An 11,355-nucleotide genomic window follows, 5' to 3' on the forward strand; every position below is an offset into this window, starting at 1 on the left:
AGACTGAGGGGAAAAACAACTGAGAGAGTTGGCAGTTTTTCAAAGGGACGCTATTAAGAGCCCAAAAGCAAGCTATTCTGATGGTTAGGAAAGATAGAAAATGTGGCAAAAGACCACCTTGGCTTAACCACAAGATCTTGCGTGACCTACAAAATAAAAAGGCGTCATATAAAAAATGGAAACTAGGTCAGATTACAAAGGACGAATATAGGCAAATAACACAGGAATGCAGAGGCAAGATTAGAAAGGCAAAGGCACAAAATGAGCACAAACTAGCTATGGGAATAAAGGGAAACAAGAAGACTTTTTATCAATACATTAGAAGCAAGAGGCAGACCAAGGACAGGGTAGGCCCACTGCTCAGTGAGGAGGGGGAAACTGTAACGGGAGACTTGGAAATGGCAGAGATGCTTAATGACTTCTTCGTTTCTGTCTTCACTGAGAAGTCTGAGGGAATGTCTAATATAGTGAATGCTTACGGGAAGAGGGTAGGTTTAGAAGATAAAATAAAAAAAGAGCAAGTAAACAATCACTTAGAAAAGTTAGATGCCTGCAAGTCACCAGGGCCTGATGAAATGCATCCTAGAATACTCAAGGAGTTAATAGAGGAGGTATCTGAGCCTCTAGCTATTATCTTTGGGAAATCATGGGAGACGGGGAAGATTCCAGAAGACTGGAAGGGGGCAAATATAGTGCCCATCTATAAAAAGGGAAATAAAAACAACCCAGGAAACTACAGACCTGTTTAACTTCTGTGCCAGGGAAGATAATGGAGCAGATAATTAAAGAAATCATCTGCAAACACTTGGAAGGTTGTAAGGTGATAGGGAATAGCCAGCATGGATTTGTAAAGAACAAATCGTGTCAAACTAATCTGATAGCATTCTTTGATAGGATAACGAGCCTTGTGGATAAGGGAGAAGCGGTGGATGTGATATACCTAGACTTTAGTAAGGTATTTGATACGGTCTCGCATGATATTCTTATAGATAAACTAGGAAAGTACAATTTAGATGGGGCTACTATAAGGTGGGTGCGTAACTGGCTGGATAACTGTACTCAGAGAGTAGTTATTAATGGCTCCCAATCCTGCTGGAAAGGTATAACAAGTGGGGTTCTGCAGGGGTCTGTTTTGGGACCTGCTCTGTTCAATATCTTCATCAACGATTTAGATGTTGGCATAGAAAGTACGCTTATTAAGTTTGCGGACGATACCAAACTGGGAGGAATTGCAACTGCTTTGGAGGACAGGGTCAAAATTCAAAACGATCTGGACAAATTGGAGAAATGGTCTGAGGTAAACTGGATGAAGTTCAATAAAGATAAATGCAAAGTGCTCCACTTAGGAAGGAACAATCAGTTTCACACATACAGAATGGGAGGAGACTGTCTAGGAAGGAGTATGGCAGAAAGAGATCTAGGGGTCATAGTGGACCACAAGCTTAATATGAGTCAACAGTGTGATACTGTTGCAAAAAAAGCAAATGTGATTCTGGGATGCATTAACAGGTGTGTTGTAAACAAGACATGAGAAATCATTCTTCCGCTTTACTCTGCGCTGGTTAGGCCTCAACTGGAGTATTGTGTCCAGTTCTGGGCACCGCATTTCAAGAAAGATGTGGAGAAATTGGAGAGGGTCCAGAGAATAGCAATGAGAATGATTAAAGGTCTTGAGAACATGACCTATGAAGGAAGGCTGAAGGAATTGGGTTTGTTTAGTTTGGAAAAGAGAAGACTGAGAGGGGACATGATAGCGGTTTTCAGGTATCTAAAAGGGTGTCATCAGGAGGAGGGAGAGAACTTGTTCACCTTAGCCTCCAATGATAGAACAAGAAGCAATGGGCTTAAACTGCAGCAAGGGAGATTTAGGTTGGACATTAGGAAAAAGTTCCTAACTGTCAGGGTAGTTAAACACTGGAATAGATTGCCTAGGGAAGTTGTGGAATCTCCATCTCTGGAGATATTTAAGAGTAGGTTAGATAAATGTCTATTAGGGATGGTCTAGACAGTATTTGGTCCTGCCATGAGGGCAGGGGACTGGAATCGATGACCTCTCGAGGTCCCTTCCAGTCCTAGAGTCTATGAGTCTATGAGTCTATGAGCCTCCATCTCCTGGGGAGCCCTCCCCAAATGGCTCCCTCGATGGGCAGAAGCCATCCAGCACTGTGGTGGCCTCCCTGACAGCCACAGACTCTTCCTTCTCCTCGCAGCCCAGCCTGGGGGGGATCTCTGGCTCTGTCCTGCCAGGACCGCAGCCTGCCCCATGCCTTGCACCTGACACCAGGGATGGGTGTCCCCAGCCCCGCGGCTGTGCAGGGAGCTCTGTGCAGCTTGGCTGTCACTGCCCCACTCGCTCACCCCAGTGACAGTTTGGTGCGAAGGGTCCCTGCCTGACCACGGGGCCTGTGACTCCCATCTCTGCCGGCACATGGCGAGGGGGAGGCTGCAACCAATCGTTTCTATTGATTTCAGTGTCTCGGTGACATTTACCGAGGTCTAGCGATTGAAACTGAAACCTGGTGAGCCGAGCTACCAGTGTCAACGTGTTGAAATCAAAAGATCCCGTCCTTGAAGTCTAGGGTGACCAGATGTCCTGATTTTATAGAGACAGTCCCAATTTTTGGGTGTTTTTCCTATATAGGCTCCTGTTACCCCCCACCCTCATCCTGATTTTTCACACTTGGTCACCTTGTTGAAGTCAGTGGAAATTGTATCTTTGACTTCAGCAAGAGAAGGCTCAGACTGAACAGAATTATTCCAGTTTGTAAAATTAGCACTGGGTAGGATCAGGTCTTCACTTAGCAGTTAATAAGGGTTAGTAATGGCAGACTAGACAGCCACAAACAAAACGAGACAGATAGAATTAATGTTTTTAACCAATGTTAAAGAAGAGAAGAATAAAATGTAGACCTGAAAATAAATTCTGATGGAGCACTTTTGCATCAAAAATCAACTCTTTGTGATCACAATGTTCAATGGGAACACACCAATTTCTACAAAAGTTTGTTTAGGAAAAAAAGTTGTTATATATTTATAAAATGACTGAAAAATAAAATTAGAAAATGTAAATAATTGTACTAATATAATTACTGTATCAAACAAAATACAATACAAATATTAAATAAAAATAATATAAAATGAAAATCAAGAAATAAAAGTAAAAATATATTTTAAAAAAAGTCAAAATTGTAATGAAAACCAACATTTTGAAATCAGAGAGTTGCCAATAAAAGGGAAATATGGGTTCCACATCGCTCTCATAATATGAAAATAGCACATTTTTTAAAAAAAATTTCAAATGTTATACAGAATTTTTTCTTGCAATAGAGGATAAATTCTGAGCTGTAATGGTAGTGCCTAGGTAGAGGACTTTTGTTTATTTATTTTTAATGGAGATTGTGTAGAGTTTCCTACTGCAGGACAATGAAATATTGTCCTGGGAACGACAGATATTTGTCTGTTTAGGATAAAACAGGGTGCTAATAGAGTTAGGCTGCCCATTTCCATTGCAATTCACTTGGAGTTGGCCACTCAAACACTACAAATCCCAGTCTTATTTACTTGGTTTGCTTCTTTCTTGTGGCTTCCACTAAAATAAAAAATCCTGACCCATTTCAGCAGTAGAACTGCAACCTCTCAAAGGACACTGTTCCGATACACCAGGAAGTGAGAGGTGTGACTGTTGGAACCAATATCTATCTGTGTTCCTGTACTGTTGTACATGAGCCCCATCACCACAGTATTTGGGTGTTTGGTGTAGTCTGTCCAGTTACTACACAGGTTTCCAGAGAGATTAACATTTTGTTTAACCTGCAGTCTGATCAGATATCAAATCTGTCCCTGGGGTCAAGTAAGATGGCATTTTCCCCATTTCCCCTCCCTTAACTTCCACTCTCTATTCAGGTATTGTTCTGTTAATCAGCTGCAGGGACAATGAAAACAATGCTGATGTTTTATTGAGTGAATGTTCCTCATTTATATCCCAGCCTGAATTCCATTCCTGTAGACACAACCCATGATGAACCCAGAACAGGAAAATCAAACGTCCATCACAGAATTCAACCTCCTGGGATTCAGCACTCTCCCTGAACTGCAAATCCTTCTTTTCCTGCTGTTTCTAGTGATCTACATTGCAACCATGGCCGGGAACATCCTCATCGCAGTACTTGTTGTGACTGTTCAGCACCTTCACACCCCGATGTACTTCTTTCTAGGAAACTTGTCCTGCTTGGAGACCTGCTACACTTCAATCATCATGCCCAGCTTTCTGGTCAGTCTCCTGACTGAGGACAGAACCATTTCATTTAATGGGTGTCTCACACAATATTTTTTCTTTAGTTCTATGGTTTCCACGGAATGCCTTCTCTTATCAGTGATGTCTTATGATAGGTATCTAGCGATATGCAATCCAATGCACTATGCAACCCGTATGAGTGGCAGGTTATACCTCCAGCTTGCAGGTGGCTCTTGGACAGGTGGCTTCCTATGTAGTGGCATAATAACTTTGTCAATATTCCAGTTAACTTTCTGTGGCTCGAATGGTATTGACCATTTCTTTTGTGATCTTATCCCCCTGATAAAGCTTTCCTGCAATGATCCTCAGCTGATGGAAATCTTGCTTTTCACACTATGCTTGATTTTCTTAGTGGTCCCATTCCTACTTACCTTGATGTCCTACATCTGCATCATTGTGACCATCCTAAGAATCCCTTCCACCACGGGGAGGAAAAAGGCCTTTTCCACCTGCTCCTCCCACCTCATTGTGGTTTCCATTTTTTATGGAACTCTATTGATTGTCTATATGTTCCCAACAACCAACACACTGAGAGACTTCAAGAAAGTTCTCTCTGTCGTCTACACTGTCCTGACTCCTCTGGTCAATCCCCTGATCTACAGCCTGAGAAACAAAGAGGTCAAGGAGGCTCTGAGGAAAGCTAGCAGGAAGTTCATGTTTGGATGATGCTAATTGATTAGTTTCCGTAGGTTAAAAACAAATAGATGTACCCTGGGCTGGTTTGCGGACTGAATCGAAACGTGCTGTAGTCTATAGTTGTGTTGCCATTAGCTTCACTGGGCTTCCTGTCATGCATTTCAGAATCACAGCCATGGGAGAACATGGACACAGATAGACCTCTCTAATCCTATGACTCCATTCTTTTTAGGACCTTTATAAGATGCCACGGATGGGTACTACTGGGGTGGTGGGAGTTTGTGCTCAGTGAGAGGGTGCCAGCAAAATGGACTCAGCTGGAATGCTGAGCAGCCATTGTAGGGTGAGAGAATACTTTCCCTCTCTCTCTCCCTATATATATATACACACACACAAAATGTGTGATTCTTACATTATAAAAATATAGGATTGCAATGTCTGCATGGAACTCCAGTATTAGACAACTGTATAGCTAACTTTTATTTCTTAGGGTATGTCTACACTATGAGATTACTCCAATTTTACAGAATTTGATTTTTGGCAACAAATTGCATAAAGTCAAGTGCATGCAGCCACACCAAGCACATTAATTCGGCATTGTGAATCCATAGTACCGAGGCTAGCGTCGACTTCCAGAGTGTTGCATTGTGGGTAGCTATCCCATAGTTCCTGTAGTCTCTCCCACCCATTGAAATTCTGGGTTGAGATCCCAATGCCTGATGAGGCAAAAAACATTGTCGCGGGTGGTTCTGGGTACATGTTGCCAGCCCCTGTTTCCCTCTGTGAAAGCAACAGCAGACAATCATTTCACACCTTTTTTCCTGGTTACTGTGCAGACGCCATCCCACGGGAAGCATGGATCTCGCACAGCTGACCGTCACTGTAAGTCTCCTGGGTGCTGACAGACGTGAGACTGCATGACTACACAGCAGCAGCTCATTGCCTTTTGGCAGCAGATGGTGCATTAGGACTGAAAGTCATCGTCATCATACAGAGATGGGAGTGACTTAGCCAGGTCATTTCTCATCTTCTGCCGAGCACCCAGGAGATGATGATGGCTAGCAGTCAAACTGCTCTGCTGCCAGCCTAAGATGTAAAAGATAGATGGAGTGGATCAAAACAAGAAGTAGACCAGATTTGTTTTGTATTCATTGCTTCCCACCTCCTTCCATGAAATCAACAGCCTGCTAAACCCAGGCTTTTGAGTTCAATCCTTGAGGGGGCCATTGTGTGTGACAGTTTGTGTTTCTTCTTGATGCAAAACCTCCGCCTTTGTGGATTTTAATTCCCTGTAAGCCATGTTGTCAATCACCCCTCCCTCTGTCAGAGCAACGGCAGAAAATTGTTTTGCGCATTTTTTCAGTGCAGATACCATACCATGGCAAGCATGGAGCCCGCTCAGCTCAACTCAACAATCATGAACATTGTAAACACCTCGAGCATTATCGTGCAGTTTATGCTGAACCAGAACCTGGAAAACCAGGTGAAGAGGAGGTGGCAACTGCAGCGCAGCGACAAGAGTGATGAGGACATGGACACAGAATTCTCTCAAACCGCGGGCCCTAGCGCTTTCGAGATCATGCTGGTAATGGGGCAGGTTCTAGCCCTGGAATGCTGATTCTGGGCCCAGGAAACAAGCACAGACTAGTGGGACCGCATAGTGTTGCAGGTGTGGGACAAAACTTTCGCATGCGTAAGGGCACTTTCATGGAAATTTGTGACTTACTTTTCCCTGCCCTGAAGCTCCAGAATACCAAGATGAGAGCAGCCCCCACAGTTGAGATGCTAGTGGCAATAGCCCTGTAGCAGCTTGCAATGCCAGACAGCTACTGGTCAGCTGGGAATCAATTTGGAGTGGGCAAATCTACTGTGGGGGCTGCTGTGATGCAAGTAGCCAAACAATCACTGAGCAGCTGCTACCAAAGATAATGACTCTGGGAAATGTGCAGGTCATAGTGGATGGCTGTGCTGCAATGGGATTCCCTAACTATGGTGGGGCGATGCATGGAACCCATGTCCCTATCTTGGCACTGGACCACCAGGGCAGCCAGTACATAAACTGCAAGAGGTACTTTTCATTGGTGCTGCAAGCACTGGTGGATCACAAGGGATGTTTCACCAACATCAACGTGGGATGGCCAAGAACGGTCTGTTTAAATAGCTACAGCAGGGGATTTACTTCCCAGACTAGAAATTAACTGTTGGGGATGTTGACATGCCTATAGTTATCCTTGGGGACCCAGCCTACCCCTTAATGCCATGACTCTTGAAACCATACACAGGTAGCCTGGACAGCAGTCAGGGGCTGTTCAACTACAGGCTGAGCAAGTGCAGAATGGTGTAGAATGTGCATTTGGACATTTAAAGGGACACTGGCGCACGTTACTAACTTGCTCAGACCTCAGCCAAACCAATATTCCTATTGTTATTGCAGTTTTCTGTGTGCTCCACAATCTCTGTGAGAGTAAGGGGGAGATGCTTATGGCAGGGTAGGAAGTTAAGGTAAATTGCCTGGCCACTGATTACGTGAAGCCAGACACGATTAGAAGAGCACACTAGGAAGCACTGTACATCAGAGAAGCTTTGAAAACCAGTTTCAGGACTGGCCAGGCTACAGTGTGAAAGTTCTGTTTGTTCCTTCTTGATGAAAACCCGCCCCCTCAATTGACTCATTCCCTGTAAGCCACCCACCTTCCCTCTTCAATCACAGCTTGCTTGCAAAGGAAATAAAGTCCCTATCATTTAAAAACCATGTATTCTTTATTAGTTGATTATAAAAATAGGGAGAGAAATGACAAGGGTGTGGGAGGAGGTGAGGAGGGAAGGAAAAGGCCTCTTCAAAACTTGTTGCTTGGGCTGTCCATTGGGGTGGAGTGGCAGGGTGCACGGAGCCTCCCCCACTACCCTGTGTTCTTGGGCATCTGGCTGAGGAGGCTATGAAACTTGGGGAGGTGGAAGGGCAGTTAAACAGGGGCTGAAGTGGCACTCTCTGATCCTGCTGCCATTCCTGAAGCTCCACCAGAAGCCAGAGAATGTCTGTTTGATCCCACAGTAGCCCCAGTGCTGCCTCCTGCCTCCTCTGATCTTCCTGCTGCCACCTCTCATCTCATGCGTCCCTCCTGTCCTCATGTTCATTGGCTGTTTTTCTGTACTGTGATACTGTGTCTTTGCACTCATTCAAATAAGCTCTTTCATTGAGGGTTGACTGCATGATCTCAGAGAACATTTCATCACGCGTGTGTCATGGTATAATCCCCCACTCTGAACCTTAGCGTCCAAAAGGTGGGGTACAAGCATGAATTCCTCTAAGCTCAATTACCAGCTTAGTACTTGTAGCGCTGCCATCAACCAGGAATTCCAGTCCCTGGTACACTCTGGTCCCCCCAAAACCTGGCCCGGGGACCCCCAAGACCCAGACCCTCTGGATCTTAACACAAGGAAAGTAAACCCTTTCCCTCACCGTTGCCTCTCCCAGACTTCCCCTCCCTGGGTTACCCTGGAAGATCACTGTGATTCAAACTCGTTGAATCTTAAAACAGAAAGGAGAATCCACCTTCCCCCTTCCTTCTCTCTCCCCCTCCCAGACTCTCCCTGAGAGAGAGAGAGAGAGAGAGAGAGAGAGAGAGAGAGAGAGAGAGAGATCCTAACACAGAGAGAAAATTAACCTCTGTCTCTCCCTTCCCTCCTTTCTCCCCACCAATTCCCTGGTGAATCCAGACCCAGTCCCCTGTGGTTTCACCAGAATAAAAAAAAAATCAGGTTCTTAAATAAGAAAAGCTTTTAATTAAAGAAAGAAAAACAGTAAAAATTATCTTTGTAAATTTAAGATGGAATATGTTACAGGGTCTTTCGGCTATAGACACTGGGAATACCCTCCCAGCCTAAGTATACAAGTACAAATTAAAATCCTTTCAGCCAAATACACATTTGAAAATAAAGAAAACAAACATAAGCCTAACTCACCTGATCACCTAGTACTTACTATTTTAAATCTATAAGAACCTGTATCAGGAAGATTGGAGAGAAACCTGGTTGCACGTCTGGTCACTCTCAGAACCCAGAGAGAACAACCACCAAAAACTAACAGCACACAAAAAACTTCCCTCCCTCAAGATTTGAAAGTATCTTGTCCCCTGATTGGCCCTCTGGTCAGGTGACAGCCAGGCTCACTGAACTGTGTTAACCCTTTACAGGCAAAAGAGACATGAAGTACTTCTGTTCTATTAACCCTTAACTATCTGTTTATGACACGCCCCCAAATTGCTGACAGTGTGGAACCACACTGGCAGTGATTTCTCCCTAGAACTCTAGAATAAACAGATCAATAAACACATGCACCCTTACATATGCCACTAGTTATGTAAAACTACAAGATTCTTCACATTGTAAGGACAATTTTTAACCAGTTGATTTTGAGAAACTTTCACGGGAGAGTGCATCAACTCCTTGATCTGTTGCCGCTGCAGATGTTCCCGGGTTGTGGAGAGGTTTGCCTCTTTCACGCCACCATTACTTTTCCCTTTGTAGTAGACATCGTCAGGCCACTCAGCGTCATCTCCTCCCTGGGCTGTAAACTGACAAACCTGTAAGTCTCTAGAATAAAAGGGCTTGAGAGAATTAATGTGGTACACTCTGGGCTTTAGGGAGGAATTGGGAAATGTTATGAGGTAGTTAACAGCTCCTAGGCGCTTTTGGACCATGAATGGCCCTTCCCATGATGCTTCCATTTTATGGGCCTGTTGCGCCTTCAAGACCATAACCTGGTCTCCTACCTTGAAAGAATGCTCTCTGGTATGTCTATCATAGCAGGCCTTTTGCTCTTTTTGAGCATCCTTTAGGTTTTCTTTAGCTAGGGCTAAAGAGTGTCGGAGGATGTTTTTTAGGTTGCTTACAAAGTCCAGAATGTTAATTCCTAGAGAGAGTGTAAACCCCTCCCATTGCTGCTTCACCAACTGTAGTGGCCCTTTAACCTCGTGGCCATACACAAGCTCAAATGGTGAAAACCTTAAACTGGGATGTGGTACAGCCCTGTAAGCAAAAAGCAACTGCTGCAACACTAGGTCCCAGTCATTGGAGTGTTCATTCACAAATTTACGTATCATGGCCCCCAAAGTTCCATTAAATTTTTCCACCAGGCCATTGGTTTGATGGTGGTACGGAGTGGCAACTAAGTGATTCACCCCATGAGTCTCCCACAGTTCTTTCATGGTCCCAGCCAGGAAATTAGTCCCTGAATCTGTAAGGATGTCGGAGGGCCAACCTACCCTGGCAAAAATGTCTGTTAGGGCCTGGCACACAGTTTTAGCCCTGGTGTTGCCTAGAGCTACTGCTTCCGGCCGTCGGGTAGCAAAGTCCACGAAAGTCAGTATGTACTGCTTTCCTCTGGGTGTCTTTTTTGGGAAAGGACCCAGAATATGCACAGCTACTCGCTGAAACGGGACCTCAATTATGAGGAGTGGCTGGAGAGGGGCCTTGACCTGGTCTTGGGGCTTTCCCACTTTTTGGCACACCTCACAAGACCGGACATAATTGGCAATGTCCTTGCCCATCCCCTCCCAGTGGAAGGACTTCTCCAACCTGTCTTTGGTTCTGTTCACCCCAGCATGGTCACTGGGATGATCATGGGCTAAGCTTAAGAGCTTCCCCCGATATTTAGTTGGAACCACCAACTGTTTGTGGATGCCTGTCTTCCCGGATGTCCACCAGAAAGAGTCTCCTTGTATAAAAGTCCTTGTTCTATAACAAACCGGGATCGGTTAGAAGAGCTGAGAGGTGGTGGGGTGCTCTGTGCCGCTGTCCAAGCTTTCTGGAGGCTGTCATCTGCTTCCTGCTCAGTCTGGAACTGTTTGCTGGAGGCTGGAGACTGCAGTTCTCCCTTAGACTGTGGACTTGGGCTTGGTCCTTTGGGAAGTGATGTAGGTGATGGGGTTGTTTTCGTGGCTGGTGAACCGCTCTTTGCTGGTGCACCAGGTGGTATTTCAAGCTCTGGCCGAGCCTCTTGGGAATGGTTGTCTGCTGCTTCTGCCAGTTCAGGCTCTCTGGCGCCCTCTGGCATTGGGGTTGAAGATGCGTTTGCAAGCGCTGGCGTCAGTGCTGGCAATGGTTCTGGTGCTGGTTGCATTTCCAGGTCCAGGTCTGGGACTAGAAGTACTGTGGCTGTTGCAGTCGTTGGCAGGGGATCTGGGTCTCTGCTAACACAGACGGGGCCCCTGTGGATGGCTCAGGAACAAGGATGGGTCTGGAAGCTTGGCTAGCTTGGCTGCATGTAACCATTCCCACTCTCTTGGCCTGCTTTACCTGGTTGGCCATGTCTTCCCCCAGTAGCATGGGGACGTGATAATTGTCGTAGACTGCAAAAGTCCACATTCCTGACCAGCCTTTGTACTGGACAGGCAGTTCAGCAGTAGGTAAGTCTACAGCTTGTG

General features: G+C 45.3%; 1 protein-coding gene across 1 annotated transcript; it reads left to right on the forward strand.

Annotated features, from left to right (window-relative positions):
- Positions 1-4,015: 4,015 nt before the first annotated feature.
- LOC127032141 (olfactory receptor 10A3-like) lies at positions 4,016-4,960 on the forward strand. Its single transcript, XM_050919159.1, has 2 exons — positions 4,016-4,286; positions 4,572-4,960. Exons 1-2 carry the CDS (start codon positions 4,016-4,018, stop codon positions 4,958-4,960), a joined length of 660 nt encoding a protein of 219 aa, XP_050775116.1.
- Positions 4,961-11,355: the final 6,395 nt, after the last annotated feature.

The sequence above is a fragment of the Gopherus flavomarginatus genome, chromosome 12, assembly GCF_025201925.1.
Source record: "Gopherus flavomarginatus isolate rGopFla2 chromosome 12, rGopFla2.mat.asm, whole genome shotgun sequence".
Taxonomy (NCBI): domain Eukaryota; kingdom Metazoa; phylum Chordata; order Testudines; family Testudinidae; genus Gopherus; species Gopherus flavomarginatus.

Excerpts from the sequence above, each read along its gene's own strand:
- LOC127032141 (XM_050919159.1), top strand. The coding sequence starts at position 4,016 with ATGATGAACCCAGAACAGGAAAATCAAACGTCCATCACAGAATTCAAC. Across the intron at positions 4,287-4,571 it reads TCTGGTCAGTCTCCTGACTG|CCCTGATAAAGCTTTCCTGC; the intron begins AGGACAGAACCA and ends GTGATCTTATCC.